Source organism: Moschus berezovskii, chromosome 12, assembly GCF_049115385.1.
Source record: "Moschus berezovskii isolate FMDL1 chromosome 12, NW_MosBer_1.0, whole genome shotgun sequence".
Lineage (NCBI taxonomy): Eukaryota > Metazoa > Chordata > Mammalia > Artiodactyla > Moschidae > Moschus > Moschus berezovskii.
In genome coordinates this window covers 56,454,653-56,482,517 of record NC_142471.1, presented here as the reverse complement: position 1 = coordinate 56,482,517, position 27,865 = coordinate 56,454,653, and the positions used below count along the sequence as shown (strand labels likewise).

At 41.0% G+C, this 27,865-nt stretch overlaps 1 protein-coding gene and 1 pseudogene across 1 annotated transcript in view; one reads left to right on the top strand and one right to left on the bottom strand.

The window, feature by feature from the left end:
- The window catches only part of FAS (Fas cell surface death receptor), a 35,685-nt gene extending 7,902 nt beyond the window's left edge, over window positions 1–27,783 (bottom strand). The window contains exons 1-4 of the mRNA XM_055425133.2: window positions 27,539–27,783; window positions 11,698–11,845; window positions 2,662–2,799; window positions 1,281–1,389 (exon numbers count right to left, since the gene is read on the bottom strand). Coding sequence (XP_055281108.1) covers window positions 1,281–1,389; window positions 2,662–2,799; window positions 11,698–11,845; window positions 27,539–27,568 — 425 coding nt within the window. The 5' untranslated portion in view covers window positions 27,569–27,783. The remainder of the gene's footprint in view (window positions 1–1,280; window positions 1,390–2,661; window positions 2,800–11,697; window positions 11,846–27,538) is intronic.
- Window positions 11,861–17,775, top strand: LOC148776001 (small ribosomal subunit protein uS10 pseudogene; annotated as a pseudogene).
- Window positions 27,784–27,865: the final 82 nt, after the last annotated feature.

The following is a 27,865-nucleotide window of genomic DNA, read 5'->3' as shown; positions in this document are numbered from 1 at the left end:
CTTGGGCCCCAAAATCATTGTAGATGGTAACTGCAGCCACGAAATTAAAAGACTCTTGCTCCTTGGGAAAAAAAAAAACTATGACAAACCTAGACAGTGTATTAAAAAGCAGAGACAATAGCTTTGCTCACAAAGGACCATATAGTCAAAGCTATGGTTTTTCCATTATTTATGTATGGATGTGAGATTTGGACCATAAAGAAGGACGAGTGCCGAAGAATTGATGCTTTTGAGCTCTGGTGCTGGATAAGACTCTTGAGAGTACCTTAGACAGCAAGGAGATCAAACCAGTCAATCTTAAAGGCAATCAACCCTGAATATTCATTGGAAGGACTGATACTGAAAATGAAGCTCCAATAGTTTGGCCAACTGATGCAAACAGCCAACTCATTGGTAAAGACCCTGACGGCAGGAGGAGAAAAGGGTGACAGAGGATGAGATGGTTGGATGGCATCATCAATTCAATGGATGTGAGTTTGAACCAACTCTGGGAGATAGTAAAGGACAGGGAAGCCTGACAAGCTGCAGTCCATGGGGTCGCAAACAGCCGGACACGACTTAGCGATTGAACAACAACAAAACGAGTAAGGAAAACAAAGTGCAGATAGGTTAAGTAATCTGTTCAAAATCACCCGATTAATCGGAAGAAAAGTGAAACCCACATTCAGGTGTCCTATCTTGGGGTCAAAATCAAGCACTTTCACATGAAAAACAGGTCCTTCATGATCTGACCTGGCTCCTTCTCAGTCTTTCCTAAACTCCAGCCAGGTCCTTTGTTCTCTAGAGCTTCTTTTTGCCTTGTTGCAGTTGCTGTTCCCCTGCCTGAAATGTCCTTTCTATCTGTTTACACAAAGTAAGTGTCTTTCCTTCTTTTTTTCAAGACTCAAGTCACGTGTCATATCTTTACCCATCCCCCAGAGTTGAAAGGTTTTCCTATATAACTCAAAATCTGGAATACAAGTCTTACCATATGGTCTGGACATAATAACCATCATCTTTCTTGACACTCTCTGCTTCTAGTCTTAGAGCTTCAAGACCAGGCATGTGTCTGCATACATCAATAGCTTGAGCAGCCAGCACAGAATCAAGCATGCAGGAGGTGTTCAATAAATGTTCAGACACAGGATGTTTGGGTGAAAAAATGGTTATCTAGTTTCTTGGAGGCAAAGCAAGATTAAAACCCAAATTCTTCACTCTCAGCCAGTGTTGCTTCCCTTTCAGGAAATCATTTTCTCTCAAGATATACCTACTGTTTTAACCAGAGAAAGACTAACACTTACGTGGTGCAAGGGTTACAGTGTTCGCATGGAGAACTGTTACAAAAAAAGTTTGATTTGCATCTGCACTTGGTATTCTGGGTCCGAGTACAGTTTTGTTCCACTTCTAGCCCTAGAAAACCAATTTGATGAATGAACAATGAAAATGATGGGCAGGAGCAGCATGGGTTTTTGAGATCCAGCGCTGACATCAGCAGTCAAATCATCAAATCTTTAGTAACACAACTAGTGTTTAAATACCAAATAGACAGCCCAAGGTTGAACGAGCTGAAATCATCTAGCAGTGTTTTAAGCAGACAATCCAGCAACCTAGACAATCCCACTTGTACTTAAAATGGCTCCCCTGTTCTTGTCTAGAGACTGGCTACTCAAAGTATGGCTTATAGATCAGCAACATCAGCATCACCCAGGAGCTTGTTAGAAATGCAGAATGTCAGGCCCTGCCCCAGACCTACTCAATCAGACCAATGCCAAAACCCTCACTTAAGAGATTGATTTAATTGCTCTGAGATGGGACCTCAGTGAGAGTGAGTGAAAGTCACTCAGTGGTGTCCAACTCTTTGTGACCCCATGGACTGTAGCCTGCCAGGCTCCTCTGTCCAAGGAATTCTCCAGGCAACAATACTATAGTGGGTAGCCATTCCTTTCTCCAGGGAATCTTCCCAGCCCAGGGATCGAACCTATATCTCCTGCATTGCAGGCAAATTCTTTACCATCTAGGCCATTAGGAAGCCATTGAAATTTGACCTAAGTGTTGACAATTTTCATAACTTACTGTTTGATTCCACTACACAGTCACGATTGAGAAACTTTGCTTTAGAGCCTGAACAGGGATAAGAAAAGCTTTATGTCCAGAGAGTTCTTGATGTCTAACAAAACTGGGAGTGTTTCTGCTTTATTTTCATCTGAACCCTCATGATAGACTGGAATATCCATGAAAATTCACGTCCTCAACAGTTATTATCAGGACAAGCCAGATCCTCAGAGAAAGGGGGAGCAGTCCACCCACCTCTTGGGTTTCTCTGTCCTTGTATCTGCAGGCTTCTGAGCTCTTTCTGGCTAAGAACAAAAGCCTTTTTACAAGCATAAATCAAGGCAGGAATAAAAGTCCTGCAATTTTGATTAGCGCTGATGGGTCCTGTTCACCATGCTTACATTTAGTCATTCTCTTACATCTGGAAGAGCTGCCTAGACTTGACCCATAAATGTCTGGACCAGTCATGCACTCAGTACCTGATCCTGCTTCATCCCCATCAGCCCCACCCTCTCCCTCCTGTACGCTGACATAGCACCAGCGTAGGTCCCAGGTTCTGACTGTATTATACATGGTGTTACATGCAGTACCATGATGTGTCCCTTTTGAATGGTTTTTTAAGACACTTACCATGTTCTTCATCACAGACACTACATCTTATGCATTTGTCAGAATGATGGCTCTTGTCTGTGTATTCGTTCCCCTCTGAGCAGAGCACACATTCTGGTATATCTCCGTCGTGTTTGCAATCACCATTTTTCCGTTTGCCTGCCCATGGGGAAAAAATGGAGCAAGTGTTTAAACACAAGGTGGTCATGCAACAGCAAGGGAAGTCTGCAGGGATGATAATAAAACACTGCTGAAACAGGAGTGGAAGGGCTAAGCTAATGAAATATAAATATAGTAGTGGAGAAGGTTGTTGAAAAACCGTATCAAGAGATAGAATTTCTCCCAGGACAAAAGCTAAAAGAGTTACTGAGAGCTATGCCTACTTCATTTTTTAAAAATTTTCATTTATTGATTGATTGATTTTTGGCTGTGCTGGATCTTCGCTGCTGCTCGCGGGCTTTCTCTAGTCGCAGCGAGGAGGTGATACTCTCGAGTTGTGTGCAGGCCTCTCATTGCGGTGGCTTCTCCTGTGCTAGTGCACAGGCTCTAGGGCACTCAGGCTTCAGTAGTTGTGGCACATGGGCTTAGCTCCCCAATAGCATGTGGAATCTTCCTGGACCAGGGATCGAACTCACGTCCCTTGCATTGGCAGGCAGATTTCTAACCACTGGTCCACCAGGGAAGTTCCTATGCCTACTTCTATAGGATGATTAGCAATAGGAACATATGAAAAAGAGGTCAGAATAACCAAAAGCACTGGAAGAGATGCCTTTACCAGCTTTGGTGGGGGAGGGAAGAAGGTTGCTAAGTATATATTCATATTAAGAGATGACTCACTGGCCGCTGAGATGACCCAATTCTTGCTCTGACTTCTCATTTGACTTTCCAAAGTCCACAAATCCTTGTAAGAATAGCATTGTTTAAGGAAAAGAACATTTGAAGTTCTAAAGACCCTGGTTACATTTTTAACAGCAATAATATCTTTAACAAGCTGCTGATGCTAAAGCTGAAACTCCAATACTTTGGCCACCTCATGCGATGAGTTGACTCACTGGAAAAGAGTCTGATGCTGGGAGGGATTGGGGGCGGGAGGAGACGGGGACGACAGAGAATGAGATGGCTAGATGGCATCACCGACTCGATGGACATGAGTTTGAATGAACTCCGGGAGTTGGTGATGGACAGGGAGGCCTGGCGTGCTGTGATTCATGGGGTCACAAAGAGTCGGACACGACTGAGCGACTGAACTGAACTGAATCTCTCTGAGCCGAATTTCTTCATGTATTTGATGGAGATAACCACACTTCATTTGCACAGCTAAAAGAACTGCAAGGGACCTGCCCAGTAAGTGCTCACAGTTTCCTTTTCACTCCTCTTTCTTTCTATTCCTTTGCCACTAAGTGACAGAGTATGTTACGATGTGTAGGCATGAATTTTATTACCAGGTTTGCTATCTTAATACACAAAATTTTAAATCATATTCATGTTTGCTTTCTTTTACTTTAAAAATAAAATGAATCAGTGGATTGCTATTAGTAAGTATTATACAACAATGGCCTTCCCTGATAGCTTAGTTGGTAAAGAATCTGCCTGCAATGCACGAGACCCTGGTTCAATTCCTGGGTCAGGAAGATCCCCTGCAGAAGGGAAAGACTATCCACTCCAGTATTCTGGCCTGGAGAATTCCATGGACTGTATAGTCCATGGGGTCACAAAGAGTCGGACACAACTGAGCGACTTTCACTTTCTTTTTCATACAACACTGTCTTCTGGAAAATTCATTTCCTTAAGAAGTGTTTATTAATACCTATTGTGTGCCAGGCACTTTCTAGGAGCTGGAGATACTCTTGGAAGACAAGTCCTTGGTCTCCAAAGATGTCATATTTTCAAGGTAGAAGGAGGTCATGCACAAATAAATACAGGATGGCAAGTAGTGATAATTGCTGTGGGGGAAGCTAGGTTATAGCAAAGGAACAGAGAAAGAAGAGAAAATATAAAGGGAACAGCAAGGGAACAGAGAAAGATGAAAGAGAAAATATAAAGGGACGTTTAAGAGAAAAGCCTAAGTAGTGACTGAACTTGTTATAACTAAATAAAAAGAATAGGCAAAATCTAATCTGCCCCCCTCGTATGAACAGCAAAAATAATTTATTCTGTTTTTCTCAGGTATATGACTTTCTTAATAACTTCATAGCATTCTTTGTCTTTTTCTTAGTTTTTAAAAAAATTTATTATTGGAGTATAATTGCTTTACAATGTTGTGTTAGTTTCTTCTGTACAACAGAGCGAATTAGCTTTATGTATACATAAGAATCCGCCTCCCATTGCAGGAGATGTAAGAGACACAGGTTCAGTCCCTGACTCAGGAAGATCCCCTGGAGGAGAAAATGGCAACCCACTCCAGTATTATTGCCTGGAGAACCCCACGGACAGAAGAGCTTGGCGGGCTACAGTCCATGGGGTTGCAAAGAGTCATACACCACTGAGCGACTTTCACTCACTCTCTCACTCAGGTCCCATCTCAGAGCAGTTAAATCAGAATTTCTAAGTGAGGGTTTGGCATTGGTCTGATTGAGTAGGTCTGGGGCAGGGCCTGACACTCTGCATTTCTAACAAACTCCTGGCTAATGTGGATTTTGCTGGCTTATAAACCATACTTGGAGTAGACAGGCTCTAGATGAGAACAGGGGAGCCATTTTAAGTGAAGGTAGGATTGACTCGGTTGCTGGCTTGTCCGTCTACTTAAAATTCCACTAGGTGATTTCAGCTCTTTCAACCTAGGGCCCAGAACCAGGGTGTATATATGACAATGCTACTCTAATTTATTGTAACATTTCAGACAATTACTTTACATGACTATTCAGAAAATATTCTCATTTCAGATTCCATGGCAGCAACAACAAAAGATTAGTGGATTAGTATACAAAGAAAGTGAGAGAAAGAACATTTGAGATTTATGTTAAATTTTAAAAGAAAAATCCTCAGTTACAGTAGCTCATTGTCATTCATGAGAAATATGTTATCAGACCATCACAAATTCTCAGTTTCACTTATTCCAATATAGCATGTAGTTCCATCCAGAAGAATGCAGGTAAAATGTATATGAACTCATCAGATCCATTCAAATGAACCCATTCAAATGTATATGAACCTGTTATAATTCTTACAATGGTAACAATAAATGATAATATTAACACTTATTGAGCCAAGCACTCTGCTACACACTAATAATACATTCCATTTATTGTTCACAATAATCACAAAAGGTCACAACTATTACTACTTCAATTTTACAGTTAAAGAACCATACTCAAAGAAATCAAGTATCTTGCCCAAGGACATGAAGCTTGTAAATAGCTAGGGGGACCAATCATCCCTGTTTGCCCATGATGTGAGACTTTTAGTGCTAAAATTGGGGAAGTCTCAGGTAAACCAGAATACGCTGGTCATCCTGTAAGTGTCAGATGGAGGATTTGAAAGCAGTGTCTGATGCCAGAACTTAAACTATGAAACACAATTCAATATCTGCTTGGTAAAGATTTCAGCTCTCATATTACAAACTATTAATATGACAAAACTTTTCAGGGGCTCTGATAAAACAGGTCAGGGGTTCTGTCCTATTTCTTTGCCTTCATCTCACAGTCGCAGTGGCTTATCTGCTGCACTGGAGAATGTGTGTACCAGAGCATGATTCACTTGCTTTCCTTTTCCTTTTTAACACTGTCCCATAACTCTCTCTCTGAAGTTAGTTTGCCTTCCTGGGATCGCTTTACTGGGGAGCTATTTACTTGGTATGCCCACTATGGGTGCAAAAATCTAACTGCAAATGGTGATTACTACACAACTCAACACATTACAATGTCTTTACATTTTTCTTAATTTAGAACTTTGTAAAATATCAGTCATGGAACAACAGACTGGTTCCAAATAGGAAAAGGTGTACGTCAAGGTTGTATATTGTCACCCTGCTTATTTAACTTATATGCAGAGTACATCATGAGGAACGCTGGGCTGGAAGAAGCACAAGCTGGAATCAAGATTGCTGGGAGAAATATCAATAACCTCAGATATGCAGATGACACTACCCTTATGGCAGAAAGTGAAGAGGAACTCAAAAGCCTCTTGATGAAAGTGAAAGAGGAGAGTGAAAAGGTTGGCTTGAAGCTCAACATTCAGAAAACAAAGATCATGGCATCTGGTCCCATCACTTCATGGGAAATGGAAAAACAGTGGAAACAGTGTCAGACTTTATTTTTTTGGACTCCTAAATCACTGCAGATGCTGATTGCAGCCATGAAATTAAAAGACGCTTGCTCCTTGGAAGGAACGTTATGACCAACCTTGATAGTATATTAAAAAGCAGAGACATTACTTTGCCAACCAAGGTCTGTCTAGTCAAGGCAATGGTTTTTCCCGTGGTCATGTATGGATGTGAGAGTTGAACTGTGAAGAAAGCTGATCGCGGAAGAATCGATGCTTTTGAACTGTGGTGTTGGAGAAGACTCTTGAGAGTCCCTTATACTGCAAGGAGATCCAACCAGTCCATTCTAAAGGAGATCAATCCTGGGTATTCATTGGAGGGACTGATGCTAAAGCTGAAACTGCAATACTTTGGCCACCTCATGCGACGAGTTGACTCACTGGAAAAGACTCTGATGCTGGGAAAGGTTGGGGGCGGGAGGAGAAGGGGACGATGGAGAATGAGATGGCTGGATGGCATCACCGACTCTGTGGACGTGAGTTTGAGTGTACTCCGGGAGTTGGTGATGGACAGGGAGGCCTGGCGTGCTGTGATTCATGGGGTCGCGGAGAGTCGGACACGACTGAGCGACTGAACTGAACTGAACTGAAACTATCAGTCAATGCTGCAGAGATCCCTGATTCACCTAATATCCATTTTTCCTTCTCTCATAAGAAGAGAATATTTACTAGGAGACATGGCTGCCCTGAGTCAAGACTACATCTCCCAGCCTCCTTTGCATGACTATGTAACTAAATTCTGGCCAATGGGATGTTAGCAAAGTGTCCAGTAATATCTTCCAGGATGTTTCCTGAAGAGAGCTGGTATGCACTTTAAAGTTTAATCTGCCCTGTTCTCATGAACAGAAAAAATTATGTATACGATCTTTCCTTGGAACATGACTTTCTTAATAATTTCTTTTCACAGCATTCCTTTTGATAAAACAAAATACTACTCAATACATAAACAAGTCATGAAATTTAAACATATACAATACTTTAGTAAACAAAGGCAATGATATGTCAATAGAAAAAAATACACTGTGGAAACTCAGAACCAAATTTAAATACAGGGCATCAGGGTTCTATATCATTGCAGCAGCATGTTTAAGAAAACCAAGTCAAAGTACAACTTTAATTGCTTGCCAGTAGAATTATACTGCTTTCTAAATGGACTGACCTCTTTAATGAATTACCTTGCAGAATGCCTATGGCATGACAGGGATATAATATCATAAGTTCTTCCTTTCTCCCAATGTATAAAACCTAAATTTATCAAAATATTAAAAAAGGAGTTGTTTTCTTGAAAATAATATTTTAAAATATATTTGTTTCTGAGTATTCTACTATATATGCTCACTGTATAAATTTTAGGAAAGTGTAAAAAGCACCTATATAACAACCACTCTGACATATTATTTTGGTGCATTCCTACACATATAAATACACATATATACATTAAGTATATGTATGCATACATACCTATGTGTATATATATAAATATATATATATATATATAAACATATATATGTGCAATGTATGCAGTGTACCATAGAATCCGTCTTACGGATATGGTGATGTGTTAAGGACTTTTTTGATTAAAAAATGTCAATTCACATAGTGGATCATGGAAAAATTACTATAAATAATTCAGTTTATAAAGTATTACTGTATAATTATTTGCCACTCTTCTGATATAGAAACAAGTTATTAGAATTCCAGCTTCTTTCTCATTTAAGTCACATCCAAAAGGTATCACTTACAATTTCTTTTTTCTTTCTCCTTCTTATTTTCTTTTTGATGGAAAGAAAAGTTAAAGACTTCAATAATCTGTATGAAAGGCTTTCATAGTTTCATTATATTTGCCAAGTATTTTGCCTCCACCTAATTCATTAATAATTTTTTAGTAACTCGACTTTACTGAAATTCTCCAAAGCATTAAAAATAATTTTCATAGAAATTAAATGTTTTTTCTGTGTATTTGTTTACTGATTTATGTGATGTTAAATTATATATTACTATCGCAAAAATTTTTGGGAGCAATTTGGATATTGATAAACTTAAATTTTTTTTCAAAAAGGAATAGAAGTGGGAAGATTTTTAGTACATACTGGACACCATCCAGGATGTTTTAGAGATGGAGCAGAATCAGTTAATACAGCCAGCAGATCAGTTAGAAATCTCTTACGGAAATTTATATACATTGACGTTTATATCAGAAATATATCAGAAAACATGATTTTGATTGATACATAGTATTCCAATCTTTGAATACTTTGAAATTTACTTAATCTCACATCACTGGATATCACAGTGAAATGTTATACATATATTTTTTTAATTTTAAGACATTTTTCTACAAATCTATTATAGTCTCAGTAGATTTTCAAATTTTTGACCCACATATCCGAATTTCTTTCTTAAAATGTTTTAACAATTGACATTCCAAGACTGACATAGTAGTCAGTCTTGAGATAAGCAAACTCACTGAGATCACTTCGAAAATGAAAATAAAACAAAGCAAAACAAAAAAAGGAAGCAAACAAAAGTCCTTAACAGCTTGATATGCAAAGCATATTATCTGCATTTTAATTTGCATTTTAGGGTTTAAAAATATGAGTAAAGATCTCAATTCATAAGACAAATAGATGGTGTTTGTGAGTGAGCGTGAAGTCGCTCAGTCGTGTCCAACTCTTTGTGACCCCATGGACTGTAGCCTACCAGGCTCTTCTGTCCATGGGATTTTCCAGGCAAGAGTACTGGAGTGGGTTACCATTTCCTTCTCCTCTCCAGGGGATTTTTCCAACACAGGGATCAAACCCAGGTATCCCATATTGCAGAAGGATTCTTTACTAGCAGCTTACAAAAAGCCAGGAAGCCATTCTTTATTCTCATTTGGAGAAGACTAAATATAAATAGGCTTAAATATAATGGGTTGGATTATGACAGATTTTCCATAAGGGTTGTTAAAACCTGGAGAGAAGGCCAAGTATGACTGTGAGAGTCTTTTCATAAACATAGCCCACATCTGTTTAGCAGCTTAAGTACTGGAGGCCTGGAAAGCCAAACATGAAACCTACTGCTGCTGCTGCTGCTGCTAAGTCGCTTCAGTCGTGTCCGACTGTGTGCGACCCCATAGACGGCAGCCCACCAGGCTCCACCGTCCCTGGGATTCTCCAGGCAAGAACAGTGGGGTGGGTTGCCATTTACTTCTCCAAGGCATGAAAGTGAAAAGTGAAAGGGAAGTCGCTCAGTCATGCCCGACTCTTAGCGACCTCATGGACTGCAGCCTACCAGGCTCCTCCGTCCATGGGATTTTCCAGGCAAGAGTACTGGAGTGGGGTGCCATTGCCTTCTCCAATGAAACCTACTACCATCCTTTATGGTTCTATTAATCTATTACATATGCCCATGTGTTGTTTTCCTTTATCTTCCTGTCTTCCTTCACGATACAGCTGGGAAATGCTTATCTGTATAACATAGTAGTCAACTCTACTCCGCGTTGAAAATAAAAGTCTGCACAATTGCATTTTGCTTACGTTTTAATTTGCTAGTGTTCAGAGGATTTCCGATCTGAAATTGGTTTTCACTTCAAAAATACTGATTTTAAAAAATGGTTGGTTTTTATCCGTGGCTTTTCTAGCTCATCTAGTTATTCAGTTGCAAAATGCAAATGTATTTTGCAGGCTTCAGTGCTAGGACAAACATTTTTCTTATAGACTTTCTGATTGAAGAGAAGTGTTGAGACATATCTCTTAATGGTAGAAGTTTCTTGCTTTTAGAGCTCCACAATTATTATGATACATTCTAACCAGTTCTGATGTGGTAAGTTTTAATATCCACAAATTAGTCTTTTTTGGCTATTGAAAAATAGAGCTAAACAAATAAATCCTCTCACTTTTGAGGGACATGTCATTTACAAATTATATTTTCTCATGCTCACATCAAACCAGTCTGATAAAGATAAGATAAGCTAATCTTGGAGGAATAAAACCACCATATGACCCCGCAGTCCCACTCCTAGGCATATACCCTGAGGAAACCAAACTTGAAAAAGACACATGTACCGCACTATTTATGATAGCTGGAACATAGAAGCAACCTAGATGTCAATCAACAGATGAATGAATTAAGAAGTTGTGGTACATATACACAATGAAATATTACTCAGCCATAAAAAGGAACACATTTGAATCAGTCTAATGAGGTGGATGAACCTAGAGCCTATTATACTGAGTGAAGTAAGTCAGAAAGAGAAAGATAAATATCATATACTAATGCATATATATGGAATCTAGAAAGATGGTACCGATGAATTTATTAGCAAGACAGCAATGGAGAAACAGACATAGAGAATAGATTTACGGACATGGGGAGAGGGCAGGAGAAGGTGAGATGTATGGAGAGAGTACCATGGAACCTTATATTACCATACAAAAGGGACAGCCAACAGTAATCTGCTTTGTATCTCAAGGAACTCAAACAGGGGCTCTGTGACAACCTAGAGGGGTGGGATGGGGAGGAGAATCAAGAGGGAGGAGACATATGTACACCTATGGCTGATTCGTGTTGATGTTTGGCAGAAAACAACAAAATTCTGTAAAGCAATTATCCTTCAATTAAAAAGTAAATAAATTTAAAAATGAAGCTAGTCTTGGGAAAATACTGTCATAGTTTTTTTTCTTTTCAACCATGCCGTAATGCAGGAGAAATAAATGCTATAAAAACACTCTCTTCATTATTACCACATGCTATTCCTCACCCCGATTTTCACTCTGATTACTGGATTTTTTTTTTGTTTGTATGTGTATAACATACCAGGAGGACAAGGCTGACAACAAAATTGGTGCTCACGATGTAGGCCTTCTTCGCAGGAACTCACTTCAGTAATATTCTTATTCAATTTCAGCACCTCAGAGTTGATACCAGCCATGTTAGATAATGGTCCAGAAACAGAGATAAATATCTGTAAAAGAAAAGCATGAAGAGAATTTTACTGACTTCTGAACTAAGCAACTTGGTAAAAAGGTGTTCACTCACCCCAAAAGGCTGTTTTATTTGTTGCACACAGATCGACGTAGGCTCCATCCTTCCACTGACCCATCTCCAAAAAAGGAGCAGGTCAACTGCATTACAGTCCAAACTTGGGTTCTCCAAGCCAAGTGAGAAACAGCATCACAGATGGTAGCTCTGGCCTCAAAAGTCATGGCTCCCACTTACCAGCCACATGATTGAGGGAAAAGTCACTTAAATTTTCCAAGTCTCTGTTTTGTTATCTGTAAGGTGGAAATAATCTCTTCTTCACAGGTTTGGTGTGATAAATAAAATAATGCATTTAAAGCTCTTAGAACAATTACAGACACACAACAAATAGGTGTCTGGTCCTTTATACTGCAAGGAGATCCAACCAGTCCATTCTAGAGGAGATCAATCCTGGATGTTCATTGGAGGGACTGATGCTAAAGCTGAAGCTGCAATACTTTGGGCACCTCATGCGACGAGTTGACTCACTGGAAAAGACTCTGATGCTGGGAAAGGTTGGGGGCGGGAGGAGAAGGGGACGACGGAGAATGAGATGGCTGGATGGCATCACCGACTCTGTGGACATGAGTTTGAGTGTACTCCAGGAGTTGGTGATGGACAGGGAGGCCTGGCGTGCTGTGATTCATGGGGTCACGGAGAGTCGGACACGACTGAGCGACTGAACTGAACTGAACTGAAGCAATATTATTATTATTTATTATTGTTGCATTATCATAAAGTTCCAGCAAGGGACAACATAGAAGACCGGGAAAAAACATGAAATTTCAAAACAACTGTGGTTTGAATTTTAGCTTTGCTGTCAATTGACTTTAGGCAAGTTAGATAACCTCAGTTCAGTTCAGTTCAGTTCAGTCGCTCAGTCATGTCCAACTCTCCGCAACTCCATGAATCACAGCATGCCAGGCCTCCCTGTCCATCACCAACTCCCACAGTTCACTCAAACTCATGTCCACAGAGTCGGTGATGCCATCCAGCCATCTCATTCTCTGTCGTCCCCGTCTCCTCCCGCCCCCAACCTTTCCCAGCATCAGAGTCTTTTCCAGTGAGTCAACTCGTCGCATGAGGTGGCCGAAGTATTGCAGTTTCAGCTTTAGCATCAGTCCCTCCAATGAACACCCAGGATCGATCTCCTTTAGAATGGACTGGTTGGAACTCCTTGCAGTACAAGGGACTCTCAAGAGTCTTCTCCAACACCACAGTTCAAAAGCATCAATTCTTTGGCGATCAGCCTTCTTCACAGTCCAACTCTCACATCCATACATGACCACGGGAAAAACCATTGCCTTGACTAGACGGACCTTGGTTGGCAAAGTAATGTCTCTGCTTTTTAATATACTGTCAAGGTTAGTCATAACTTTCCTTCCAAGGAGTAAGCGTCTTTTAATTTCATGGCTGCAATCAGCATCTGCAGTGATTTTGGAGCCCAAAAAAATAAAGCCTGACACTGTTTCCACTGTTTTTCCATCTATTTCCCATGAAGTGATGGGACCAGATGCCATGATCTTTGTTTTCTGAATGTTGAGCTTCAAGCCAACCTTTCCACTCTCCTCTTTCACTTTCATCAAGAGGCTTTTGAGTTCCTCTTCACTTTCTGCCGTAAGGGTAGTGTCATCTGCATATCTGAGGTTATTGATATTTCTCCCGGCAATCTTGATTCCAGCTTTTGCTTCTTCCAGCCCAGCATTCCTCATGATGTACTCTGCATAGAAGTTAAATAAGCAAGGTGACAATATACAGCCTTGACGTACTCCTTTTCCTATTTGGAACCAGTCTGTTGTTCCATGTACAGTTCTGACTGTTGCTTCCTGACCTGCATACAGGTTTCTCAAGAGGCAGGTCAGGTTGTCTGGGATTCCCATCTCTTTCAGAATGTTCCACAGTTCATTGTGATCCACACAGTCAAAAGCTTTGGCATAGTCAATGCAGCAGAAATAGATGTTTTTCTGGAACTCTCTTGCTTTCTCCATGATCCAGGTGATGTTGGCAATTTGATCTCTGGTGCCTCTGCCTTTTCTAAAACCTGCTTGAACATCTGGAAGTTCACAGTTCACATATTGCTGAAGCCTGGCTTGGAGAATTTTGAGCATGACTTTACTAGCGTGTGAGATGAGTGCAGTTGTGCAGTAGTTTGAGCATTCTTTGGCATTGCCTTTCAATGTCCTGATCTGTAAGTGAAAACAGCACTTTCTGTTTTGAAGGGCTGTGAGGATAAAAAGTGGTAATTTCTCCCAAACCTGGTACTTAGCTTATAGCATGTTTTATTTCTTCCTTTTTTATATATAGTGACAGAATCTTCAGTGCTGATGAAATCCTTCCTGGTTAACCAGCACAAATAGGCGGCTCAGATAGTAAGTAATCTGCCAACAGTGCAGAAGACTCAAGTTCAATCCCTGGGTGGGGAAGATCTGCTGGAGAAGGAAATGGCAACCCAAGTATTCTTGCCTGGAGAATCATGGACAGAATAGCCTGCTGGCTTTCACAATAAATCCAACAGGATTTTTTCCACTTTTATTCAGCAAAAATGAACTTCTTTTAATACTGGTTCCTTTGTTTGGGAGACAAAACCCATAAGGGACACTGTGTCAAATTTATCTTAGTCAGTTGTAGGCTTAAGTTCCTCAGAAAAATGAGCTCCTAAAATGTATAGAAACATTTGGGGTTAATGTCTGTTTGATTCCTTTCTGAGGTTTTCTAAACATTTATTGTTTGTCTCTCTAAACACAAATCTAAATAATCTTTCATTCTGTGTGGAATACGTAAATTCATTGCCAAGCATCAAAATTTTTTAAACTACTAGTTCTGAGGGTTTTTTCCCTCAAGGTCATTTTTCACATTTTTCATGGCATACATTATTTTTTCTACTTCATGGCATCTCCTGGGTTAAGGGAACTAAATATTCTTTGTGTATAAATCACTGTCACAGGAGTCCCCAAATCTTCCCTTTTAGCCCTTCCCCCTTTGTCACCAAAGCCTGCATTCCCCTCTAAGTCACAAGATACCATGGGACCTCCAAGGAAGGAAGGATGAAGGAGCTGTGGTTGCCATCTTTTCCTTCTAGGATGGCTGATTTAAAAATGCATTTCCAGGGACTTCCCTGGTAGTCCAGTGCTTAAGAATCCACCTTACAATGCAGAGGACATGCATTCGATCCCTGGTTGGAGAAACTAAGATCCCACATGCCATGGAGCAACTAAGCCCACGTGCCACAACTACTGAAGCCCACAAGCTCTGGAGCCCACATGCTGTAACTAGAGAGAGTCTGTGTGCAGCAACAAAAATTCACATGTTGCAACTAAGACCCAGCCCAGTCAAAGAAAGAAAGGAAAAGAAAAATATTTAAAAAATAAATAAAAAACCAAAAATCCATTACTAACATCCAGACTCCAGGAGGAAAAAATCACACCAAAATATCAAGGAAATACTTGACTTATCCAGGGTTGCTCACGAGCAAAAACAGAGAGCGAGGACTTGTCTAAGTCACCTGACTCATATTACAGTGTTTTTCCTGCTACACCCAACTCACCATAAAATGTAGCTTACTTTTTCTATGTCAACGATTCTATTAAAAGAATAACTGGAGCTGGTAAACAAATCAGAGGAATTATGCCTCAATGTGCTGGCTTCATTATCAAACCCCTGCCTTTTCAACCCAACAGACATTTCTTTAGCACCTACCCTGTGCCAGGTTCTGTGAATACAGAACTGCGTAACACTGATTATAATCGAAAATAAATGTTAAATTTCCAAAAGCAGACTTGCACAGGGACATGTTATTTGTAATATATTAATTATTTGGGATTTATTTTACATTATATTTGCCTAACTTTTACTTTTTAAAAAACATTTGAATCTATGGTCTTTTTCTAAAACAGCTCTGAACTAAAGATATTTATCAGTATCAATTTCTTTTTCAAGATGACAGTTCCCCAATCAATTCTTACCTTCTCTACAGAAGATGATCCTGTTAATATTAGTCCCTCTTCTAAATCATAGAATCAACAGCTAATGAACAGTAACTGAATTGGACACTTTAGGAAATATGTGATTGAAATCACACCAAAGCATTCACTGTTAAGATGGGAAGGGCTTTCAAATGAAAATCACTCGTTTTAGGATCCTTATTCTATCACAAACTTTGCTTTATGTGACAGTCAGGAATTAAATATACTAACCATATAACATCCCAGACATTGCCAGCACATGAAAATTCTTGCACAAATGTACAAATCTCTGTAGCTAGAAGAAATCAGTAAGCCCCTTCTACAACAGATAATGGAAAACCGAATCTAAGCAACCAAAAGCAATTTCCTTCTGTTATCAGCTACCTCAAGGCCTAGAAAGAGGGAGTTAACAGTGAGATACTACTTGCTCTCCTCTTTCAATTCTGGTTTCTCATCTCACCAGAAACTGAAGAAAATGCCACACATTTAAACTCAAAGAGATCTGAGTCAAAATTGGACTACTCAACTGAAAGGTGTTCAAAGTTTATACACAGGAGTGTGTGTGTGTATGTCTGTGTGTGTGTGTGTGTGTGTGTACCCTACAGCTATAGGGCCCATCTTCCTTGGTATGCTAATTTCATTCAGTAATCATGTGACAATATGATGAGCAGGTCCACAATTTCTGGTTTAAATGATCGAGTGACCAGAGGAAAGGCACAATTTATATTTATGAGTTGTTGTATTAGTGTTATTTCTAAAAAAACACTGTGCATATACTCAACTTTCTGGAACTGTCTGAAAGAAATGTACTTGCTAATACATTTGTTTTAGTTTTGAAGTTTTTGACTGGAAATCAAAAGTCACTGTCCAAAATACATTCAGAATGAGAAATGTGAATCTTGGAGTAGAACAGTGAAAGACTCCCATGGAGCCAGAGGTGGCCATTCACCGGATTAGGATCACCTTCACCAGCTGCAATGTGAAGTCTCCGGAGAAGGTGTGTGCTGGCCTGATCAGAGGCGCGAAGGAAAAGAATCTCAAAGTGAAAGGACCAGTTAGGATGCCTACCAAGACTCTGAGGATAACTACCAGGAAAACTCCTTGTGGTGAAGGTTCTAAGCCTTGGGATCGATTCCAAATGAGGATCCACAAGCGACTCACTGACCTGCACAGCCCTTCTGAAATTGTCAAGCAGATCACATCGATCAGTATTGAGCCAGGAGTCGAGGTGGAAGTCACCATTGCTGATGCCTAAATCAACCTTTTTAATAAACTGATAATCAGTTGTTAAAATCAGTTGGCCATGAAGCAGACACCGGCACCAAACTCACCTCGTATTTGATCACACCAGCTTCAGAAAGTTCAATTTCTGGAAACATTTCCTACTTACTTCAGCATCAAAGAATTATGTCAAGTATTAAAAAAAGAAAGATGGGTCTAAAGAGCATATTCTAACTGTAATGTGATACGATGTAAGCAGTTTCCACACAGCTCGCATTTTTAAGTTTTTATATTAGCTCAAGTTTGCAGTATGCAAAGATATAACCCAAACTTTCCTGGCAGAAACTGGGGTGTTTTTAACTGCGACAAGGCAGGAAACCCACAAAGAACTAAATGATCAGAATGCTCAAAAATTGTTTTTCAAAAAAGCTGAAAAGGCTAGAAAATTAAAGATTTGAAAAGTGGATAAACTAAGGAAAATGATAACCAAATGAGGAAAAAAGGAATAAAATTAACCATCATAACGAAGATTAAAAAGTCAAAAGGACCTCAGTTTTAGATTCTGCTGGGAATAATCTTAGCTGATACATTAATCAATTATTTAAATGAGCAAATACTTTGCTGAGTACCTTTGTTGCTATTTAGTCACTCAGCCATGTCCGATTGTTTGTGACCCCATGGACTATAGCCTACCAGGCTCCTCTGTCCATGGGATTTCCCAGGCAAAAATACTGGAGTGGGCTGCCATTTCCTTCTCCAGTTGAGCGCCTGCTATGTGCCAGACAGACTCCGGGAACAGAGCAGTATACAGATAAAGACTTGGCACTTATGTTATTAGGCTTCTCAAGAGAAACAGGCCCAGTGCTGAGTGTGAGTGTGTGTGTGTGTGTGTGTGTGTGTGTGAAGAGAGAGGGACTGATTGATTTTCAGGAAATGGCTCACACAACTGTAAAGGCTTGGCAAGTCCAGATTCTGCTGATGGGGTAGGTCAGTATGTTGGAGAATCAGAGGAAAGTAGCAGCTGAGGTTCAAAGGCAGTCTGGCAGAATTCTTTCTTCCTTAGGGGGTCTCAGTCTTTGTTCTACTAAGGCCTTCAACTGATTGACCCACACATTACAGAAGGTATCTAATTTACTCAAAGTTTAGCACTTTAAATGTTCAACTCATACAAAGCAAACAAACAAAACCTTCACAGAAATATCCAGAGTACTGTTTGAACAAATATCTGGGTGCTATGGTCCAGTCATATAGACAAATAATATTAGGCATCACGTGGAGGGAAATGATGAAGAAACAAAGAAATAGACAACATAACCAGGAGGAATGAGGACTATTTAAAGGAATAAGCAAGCTTAGGAGACATGGAGAATTTGAGGTGTGAGGCAGTGCTTTTTTAGGAAGAGCTGTCTGTGAAGGCCACTGAATAAGAAAACTGACTTGTTGCAAGTAGATGATTAGCTAATTACTTTCCAGGCAAGTCACACCTTCAGGAACTTGGCTTAGCCCCAATGGAGACATACCTGAGGTCCTCAGCAAAAATATTATTAACAGTTAGCTATTAACAGAGATAAAGATCAATGTCTCCTGAACCACACAGGTAATTAACATGTTGACTATTAAAGACATAGTGCAGTGGGATCATACAGCCAATCATAACCACAGATGCTGCAATCTTGTAGAATCCTGAAACATCAGAGCAGAAAGGGACCATGTAATCATCTGCTCAACTTCCACATAGATTTAAAAAATGGATTTTCTTGAGTCTTTCCTTATCTACAAGATTTTAATATTTTCTGCAAATCAGAAAATTTCTTATGAAATGATGAAGAAAGGTAAGATTTGCTATTTAGCATGCCCAGTAGATGGTTTAATAGCATAAAGCCTAAAACCTGGTGAAATTCATTTTGAGTAATGGCACGTAAAAATATTACAGTCTCTTAAATTCAGAATCTTGAGAGTTCTGACAATGAAGTGGCAATTCATATCTAGCATTCTATGTGAGGAGAATATTATGACCAAAATGTCATTAGGTCGAATGGATAGAGTCCTTCTGAATCATTCATGAAAGTGTTGTCAGGAAACCAGACCCTAGAGTCATTTACCTATTCTCCCTTGACATTTGCCTGACGTTTTACAAAGTTCATTCATATGTATCACTTCATGGTCGCCACAATAAACCTAGACATGAGGAATTATTACTTTCCTATTTTATAGCTGAGGAAGTTGAACAGAGTATGTGAAATGACTCATTGGATAACCCCCGTTAGGATGGGCTAAGGGAAGACTCGGCACCTCTGGTGCAAATTTGGACTCTGGTTCTGGTTTATAAATCAGTTTCTAATTGCTTTCTCCGTTTATGCATGCAAACAATGCAGTCTGTTTTCAGACAATTGTGGGCAAGATGCCTGAGTGTTAATTTTACAATGAACTTTCAAAGCAAATGAGTGTTGAGGGTGGAGGATGTTAGGAACTTTCTGAAAACCAGAAGTCCATCCCAAGCCCTCTAGTCTGGGAAAACTGTGGCAGGGCTATCCAGGCTGGGATTCTGGCTGGCAGGGAAGAGGAAACTTCCAAGCCCTGATCTGCATCTTGAAAACAAGGGGAGTTTGGGTTTCCCTTCCTCCCATTTGGGTGCTGAGTTTCTGAGCACAGCCATCAAAGGCACTGTGAGTCCCTTGTGGGGGCAGGGATTTGCAATGAATAGCTAGGAACCAGGAGTCCTCCTAGCTTACCATTGATCTTTGCATTTGCTCCCCTTGAAACTCATAAGCAGGCTGACATGAGAGTTTGTCCCTTGTATCAGATGACGGTTGACTTTATATTAATTAATTGCATCATATGATGGATCACTTTTCATAGCCAACTCGGTTACTACATAGAAGAAACAAAGCAGGAAGGGCCAGATCCAGAAATCGATGACCACCCTTGAGGCATATCACTCCCCTTTGACAAGCTCACCATGCTTTCCCAGGAATTGTAAACACTCAAGATCTAACATAGCAATTACAAATAGAGTAGCCTCACAGTGACTGAATTAAACAAACTACTGGAAGAAACTGAGAATCCCATTAGGGTTACTTCAAAGAATCGGTGTGGCAATTAGCCCTAACAGATGAGCCAGGGTTTGAAAAGGAAGTTTAAAAAAAAAAATCACCTTTTTTTCTGTTCTCAGTGAAGTTCAAAGCAACAGAAAAAGAATTTTTAAAAGCAGAGGAGAGAAAAAAAAAAGGTGTCAGAAGGTGACAAATGGCGGTCCTTCAAATGACAAGAATAAGAAGACATATGCTTAGAACGGTCAGTGAGAATTTTTGATACTGAGCACACACTTCAGACTGACTTCAAGCTCTCCAGTAATCACAGGGAAGAGTTTTAGAACCTAAGCCCTTCATCTGTTAGAAGAAGCTATGCCCCAAACTGGCGGTCCATGTCATACTGCTGGATCAAGAGAGTTAGATTCTTATGGGCTGAGTTGTCTCTCCCTCACCTCCAAATTCTTCTGTTGAAGTCTTAACCCCAAGTAACCCAGAATGTCACCATATTTAGAGACAGGGTCTTTAAAGAGGAAATTAAAATGAGGTCATTGCTGCTGCTGCTGCTAAGTCGCTTCAGTCGTGTCCGACTCTGTGCGACCCCATAGACGGCAGCCCACCAGGCTCCCCCGTCCCTGGGATTCTCCAGGCAAGAACACTGGAGTGGGTTGCCATTTCCTTCTCCAATGCATGCAAGTGAACAGTGAAAGTGAAGCCGCTCAGCCGTGCCCGACTCCTGCACCCTAATCCAATGTGACGGGTGCCCCTCAGAGGAGGAAATGTGGGCACAGGCAGAGACCAGGGGAAGAGGATATGAGGGCACAGGGAGAAGGCCGTGCACAAGCCAAGGAGAGAAGCGTGGGACAGACCGCTACCTCAGGGCCTTCCGAAGGAGCTAAACTGTCGACACCTTGGTCTCAGATGACTAGCCTCCAGAACTGAGAGAAAATACATTTCTGTTGTTTAAGCCACCCAGTCTGCGGTGCTTTGTTACAGCAGCCACAAGAAATGAGTCCCTATCGGCCCATACCACCATCTCTTGATTCCCTCAGAGTCTGGATTTGAGGGAGGTTCACGGTGCACACACATTTGGGAATCCCTTGCAGCTGAGCATTAGGATTTCCCATCTTCAACCATCACTGTGCTAAACAGACTAGAGACTGAAAATGGTCTTCAGAACTGGAATCCTCAGGGGCCAGTAAGAACCTGGACTTCCCAGTCTTGCAGACCTTCACTAGGAAGTTGAAATCTCACTGTCCCCTACTGTCCAGGACACAACAGATGAGTACTGGTCATTCCCTTTTCAGACTTTTAGTTACTGATCAACATTTTAGGAAAAAGAACTTCTAAAAAACCATTAATAGTCCATCATTTCTGATTGTTCAATGCATCTCTAATATATTTGTATAGAAAGTGAGATAATATTAATAGTGATGTTATTTTGTAGTAGGTGCATTATTGAAAAACTGAAGAAAAACAAGTATTCTAAATTTTCTAAACACAGAAAATTTTCAGTATTAAAGAGATAAGTGAAGATTTCATTTGTTCTTATTTTTTGTGTGTAAATAAAAACACACAAGGTAATCTTATTCCAGTAAGGTCTTCATTCTTTCTTAAAGCTGGTTTCTGGGAAGACCAGGAGAGAGATAGTAAAGTCAGTAGAGTAAGTGATTGGTTAGACTCCTGACTGAATCAAGTCATAAATAAAATGAGGAAACCAAGAGAATTCCATTTGGGATTTGATTTGGGGTTTTGTGCTAGAGTTAGAAAAACTGTCCTCACAACCCTGAAAAACATTAGAATCATGTAGTGATGGTTTCCCCAGTGGCTCAGAGGGTAAAGAATCCACCTGAAATGCAGGAGACACAGAGATGTGGGTTCGATCCCTGGGTCAGGAAGATCCCCTGTAGAAGGATATGGCAACCCACTCCAGTAGCCTTGCCTGGGAAATCCCAGGGACAGAGAAGCCTGGTGGGCTACAGTCCATGGGGTCACAAAGAGTTGGACAAAACTGAGTACACACATACACAGTGATACAGTAAAAATAAGAAATGCTTCAGTCCCAACACAGACCTACAGAATCAGGATCTCTGAGAATGGGGCCTCCTCATGATTATGCTCAACCTTGTTATTTAGTATCTAATAACCCTGAGGAATTTTGCTGCTCCTCCCAGCTGAAGACTTGGGAAGGTCTTCAGGGCTGGAGGAAGCAAAATCTGAGGTTAGCAGATGAGTACATTTACATGTGAGAAGAGTATTACAGACCAACAGCCTCTGTGCTCTGCACTTGTCAATCAGAATTTGACTTTTCATGGAGAAATAATGACCCTTCTAAAAATAAGCCTGAAAAGAAGAGAAGTCATCTTTGGTGGAGGAAATGGGAGGATTACCGAGTCCTAAACTAGAGCCCAAGAATTCTCAAATGCCCAGACGGGTCACAGGAGTAAAGCATCCAGGTGGAACAGACATCAAAGTGTAGGCAGGGCTGTCAAAATGGAGAGGTACACCTGGACACAAGGGGCAGCCTTCTGATCCAGGAGGGTGGGGACCAGGTAGCGTGTGGGTCCAGACTTTTCATTTTTCAAGAGAAACCAAAATCCTCCAATATTTAAATGGGGCAACTAATATTAAAAATACATGCTTGCCTATATATATTCTGTATGTGTCAAGACAGTGCTGCTGCTGCTGCTGCTAAGTCACTTCAGTCGTGTCCGACTCTGTGTGACCCCATAGACGGCAGCCCACCAGGCTCCCCCGTCCCTGGGATTCTCCAGGCAAGAACACTGGAGTGGGCCGCCATTTCCTTCTCCAATGTGTGAAAGTGAAAAGTGAAAGGGAAGTCGCTCAGTCATGTCTGACTTGTAGCGACCCCATGGACTGCAGCCTACCAGGCTCCTCCGTCCATGGGATCTTCCAGGCAAGAGTACTGGAGTGGCTTGCCTTTGCCTTCTCCACAAGACAGTGCAGCATAGACATAATACAGTCTGGGGTGGGGACTTCCCTTGTGGTCCAGTGGCTAAGACTCCATGCTCCTAATGCAAGGGGCCTGGGTTGGATCCTCGGTTCGATCCTTGGTTAGGGAACTAGATCCCACATGCTCCAACTAAAGATCTTGCGTGCTGCAGCTAAGACCCAGTGCAGCCAAATAAATAAATACTAAAAAACAAAAACATAGTCTGGGGCAATGTAAGCCCAATTTTTGAAATCACGCCTAAGACAGACATTCATATGAAAAAACAGTCCAAAAAAAAGGTACAAGGATCCTTTTGTGAAGATGGCTAAAAACCAAAGCTCAAACCTCAGCAACAGGTGGGAACCTTATGCCACATGTTCTGAGTTCATTTTTTCTCTCTCTTTCTCTTTTTTCCAAGATCTCTGATCTCAGAAATCAAAAGTATTGATGTTTCTCACAGGTTATATTTTCATGGTGTCCCAGACCACAGAGAGGACTAAATCTACAACGCAGCATCACTTGACTATAGGACAGCCTGCCATTAATGACTCCAAAGAAAGTTTATTCTAATTTCCCAAGTTTATTCCAGTTCACAGCTTAACAATACCTATATACAGTAGGTTTGCTTGCTTTGCTGGGCTGAGTACATTCGCCGAATGAGTTTGTAGTCAGATTGCTAACTTATAAGATTAGCCTTAATCAAAACGCATAATTTCATACAAAAGTTACTATCACCCCCCCACTTAGTGGGTCTCTAGCCAGGTGTCCAATAGAGCAACAGCTGCTGTTTTTAATTGGTCCATAGATGGGGATGGCTCAGTTGCACAAAAGCTCTTTCCAAATCAAGAAGGGAACTGTGATCAAAGAGGAGAACCAGCCCATTTCCTTCTGAGGAAGGTGAAGTTAACAGTCTTACAATGATCAACTTTCTAATTTGGGTCTTACTACTCATACTCTCACATCAAAAAAAATAAAAGTAGGCAAGTACATTTGAATTATTTGTTCCTGTTTAAGACTGAATGGAAGATACTCAATTGGTGTTAGGAATCCAATTACATGCAAAGCAAAAGATACACTACTTTATTTCATTTTTGTTTATTTATTTACTCATTTTATCTATTTCATTTAAAAGCAAAGGTCTTCCAGGAAATGAAAGGATTTATTAAGTAGTTAAATGCTGTTCTCCCACTTTTGTAAATAGATACACACACATAGCAAAAAGAATACACTACTGTCCATTAAGGTACTTACAATGATTCTGCAAATAATTTTTTGGTAACAAGCTATACATGTTATTACCTTTATATTATTACTTTTCATCATAAGTCAATAAGTCTTTAGTATCTATTACAAAACATGTGCTCATTTAAGGGACTTTTGGAACCCAAGATAATTTACCAAAAGGTACTTAACTCATTAGGGGTTTTCAAGTGGGGGATTTCCTTATTCAGGTTTTTGATCATCTCTTAGAAAGTGATTACTCCTTAGCAGTTGTGGTATAGTGCTAGTAGCCTCAGAGAGGTTCCTTTGAAATGCTGACACTTCCACTCTTAGGAACTATTTAGAAGTAAATTACTTGTTTAGTACTCCAAAGAAACTTACTTAGAGACAACCTCAAATCCTGAGTCCTCTTTGCCTCTATCTCAGTTTTCTCCTTCTATAAACTCAGCGCAAGAATAAAAACTGCTTTGCTAAATTAAACTCTAGTTTTGCCACTAAGGGTGGTAGAAGAGTTTTCATTCATCTAGTTGAAGCTAGCGGTGAAGGCCCTGAGGATCTTCACATATCAATTTCATTTTTGCCTCCCAATCTTGCCATCTTTTATCAATGTGTGTTTTTACATGCTGGTTGTTAATGTTTTAAATTACATTTCACAATATTATTTTATTCAAAAAAATTTTCAAGTCCGCCATGAGATAAGGAAAACCTGCTAAAAACAACAATAAATAGAAACACACCACAACCTATTTCTTGCTCCTTAGCCTGGTTTATGGAAAAATTATTAAATTACAAATTAAACAACTGTCCTTTATTTTCTCCTCAAAGCTCTCCTGTATGATTGCTTAAATACACCAGTTTCTTTTTCAGCTGCCCTCTCCTTTCCCTTGCCCATAATTTTGAAAACTCCAAGAAACAAAGGGCAGGAAAATGGCTATCTAGTAACTGCCTAACCATAGACCTAAATAGTACAAAACAAAAGCTATCAGAACTATGTGCTATTAAAAGAAACAGTAGCAGTGCTCACAGCTATTTCTCACACAAATTTCTAAAGTAACTTTGCTTTTTCTTCTTTATCCAAAGGACACCCAGAAACTAAGAGAGAGAAAACTAACTTCAAGAGGGAAGAAAGAAGGAAAGAGAAGCAAAGAGGTAAAGGATGGGATATTTGCTGATGACAGATCACACTAGAGATGAACGGACTAGAGAAAGAAAGAGGAAAAAAGAAAGCGTGGCCGCTCCCTCCCATCCACTTCTTTAGCACTCAAGCCCTGGTTTAATTAGTTTAATTTATTTGCGACTAGTAAGTAAGCCCCACTAAGTGCTAAGTCATAAAAGCAAGCATTTTCTGGAGACACACAAGGTGACATAATGGTGTGGAAACTTCTTTAAGAATAGAGGTGTGATGCTGGCCCCGTGATGGGAGCAGGGCAGGATTCTGTGTAACTAAACTGAAGAGTCATATTAGAAAAGGGAAATAGAGGATATACTTCAAAATGCAAACAGGACTATCTAGGTGATACAGTTTTATCAGATTTTTTTCTTTCTACACATCTGTATTAACACATTTTATTCAATAAACATTCACTTCTGAGGTTCTAGATCATATAACAATAATAAATGAATGTTTAATATATATCATAGATATTATAATATGCATATGCAAATAAATATAAGTTTGTATTTGCACATATGTGTGTATGAATACGTGTGCATTCTTTCAGAAAAGCAGTTTCCTTGGTGTTTTAAACAGGCAGCCCTGGTAGAGATGCTATAGTATTATTATAAAAGTAAAGTGTAGCTCCAAGCTTTGATAATTTTGCTATACTGGTTAGAATTGTTGTTCCTAGAACTAAGAGATTGTCAAAGCAACCAAGACTTCAATAAGGCAGTGGTTCATGATAAGGAAGAATGTGATCTGAGGTTGTATAAATGGTTTCCCAAATTTGAATCTCAAATTTTCTCAAAGAAAATTTCTAAAGGAGCCCAAATGTCGTACATAACTTCCAAAAGGACCAGGGAGAATTTTTTTTCCAACCATAAAACGGTTCCAGACATCGATTTTTTTTTTTTTCCTTTTCAACTCTTGGTGTCATCTGGACATCGGCGTGGTCGACACCCCCACCCCAACCCCCCAGGCTTTCGAATGGGATCTAAACTGGATTTAAATTCAGTCCTGCCTCTTACTGTTTGGGCTCGACTTACGTAAGCTGTCTGAACCCCATTTTGCCATCTGTAAGATGGAGATACTGCGCAGCTGCTGCGAGAACTGACTGAGATCATACTCATCAACATTCCTATCACACTGCCTGGCACGTCGTTGAGGCCCAGCAAATAAGAATCCACTGGTTTTCAGAAAGTTCGGAACTCAAATGAACCCCTTGAGGCCAGGGTCTTCGATCAGCCATCACCAAGCCGGGATATCTGACGTGGGGACTCTCCAAAGGAGGCTTAGGCTTCTAGGCCAAGTACAGGCTGCTCAGCGCGTGCGCGGTGGCAGCAGGTACCACCGCCTGAGCAATGCGGCCAGGGTTACCTCCCGCCCGGAGTCCAGCAAGCAATGAAAGATTAAAAAAGAAAAAAGAAAAAAAAAAACGGAAGAGAGAGAGGGGAGGGGGGAAAAAAAGGGCAAACCTGAGATAGTGACTCACATTCTCAAGGAGAGGGATTCCCGGAAGGGAAACAAAACAGTTTCTTTTTCTGTGTAGCGGTAAAAAGGTAAACAAGTCTCTTTAAGGCGCTTTCAGCCCCAAGATAACGTTTTCAGGAAAGAAACGGAGCGGCCCAAAGCCTCTGGTGTAACCACTGCCTCGAGGCTGATTTATTCCCTAAAGTTGGGAAGTGTTGGAAAAACTTGTTTTATCGATTTCGAGAGTGCAAGTTCTCACCGTCCCGGGGCGCACACGTTCTTAGCACAGCATTAGCGAGACCTGCAAGGACTTGTCCAGAGACCCTCTCCTGCTTCAGACGGGGCTCTCCCTGCAGCGACCCCCAAACCTCCCCGGCGCCGGCCAGCCCCGCGCGCCCACCCCCTCGGCGCCGCAAACCGCGTTCCTGGGGGGCACCCCGAGGTGTTCCACCTGCCTCGAGGGCTCGCAGCTGGTTTCCCGAGACCTCGCCCTCCAGAGAAGTCCTAGCAGTCATGTGGAGCTAGCCGGGCAAAGGCCGGCCGAGCCCGCCGCCCACCGGCGGCCCCCAGAGCGCGTCCCGCGGCCGAGCTGGGAGAGGCCCTCGCCGGGGCGGAGACGACTCACCAGTGACAAGGGAAGCCAGATCCCGGACATGGCTGTGGAGCAATCGCCGAAGTGAAGGAGCCTTTCCAACCGGCACCAGGGCGAGTTACGCACCCGGTGAGAAGTGAGCCCCGACTGGCCCCTCGCCGCGCTCCAGCCGGCCTGGGAGAGTGCTCCCCTCCCGGGCGCTCACGTACAGTTACCCTCGGGACGATTTCCTCGTTCTCCAGCAGCGCGTCTGAACACCTGTTGGTAACTCTTTTGAAAAGACCGAGAGAAAGATCCCCGGAGCCAGGGGGTGGGGGTTGGAGGAGGAAGCTTAGCTGGGGAACGCCCGAGCAGGGGAGG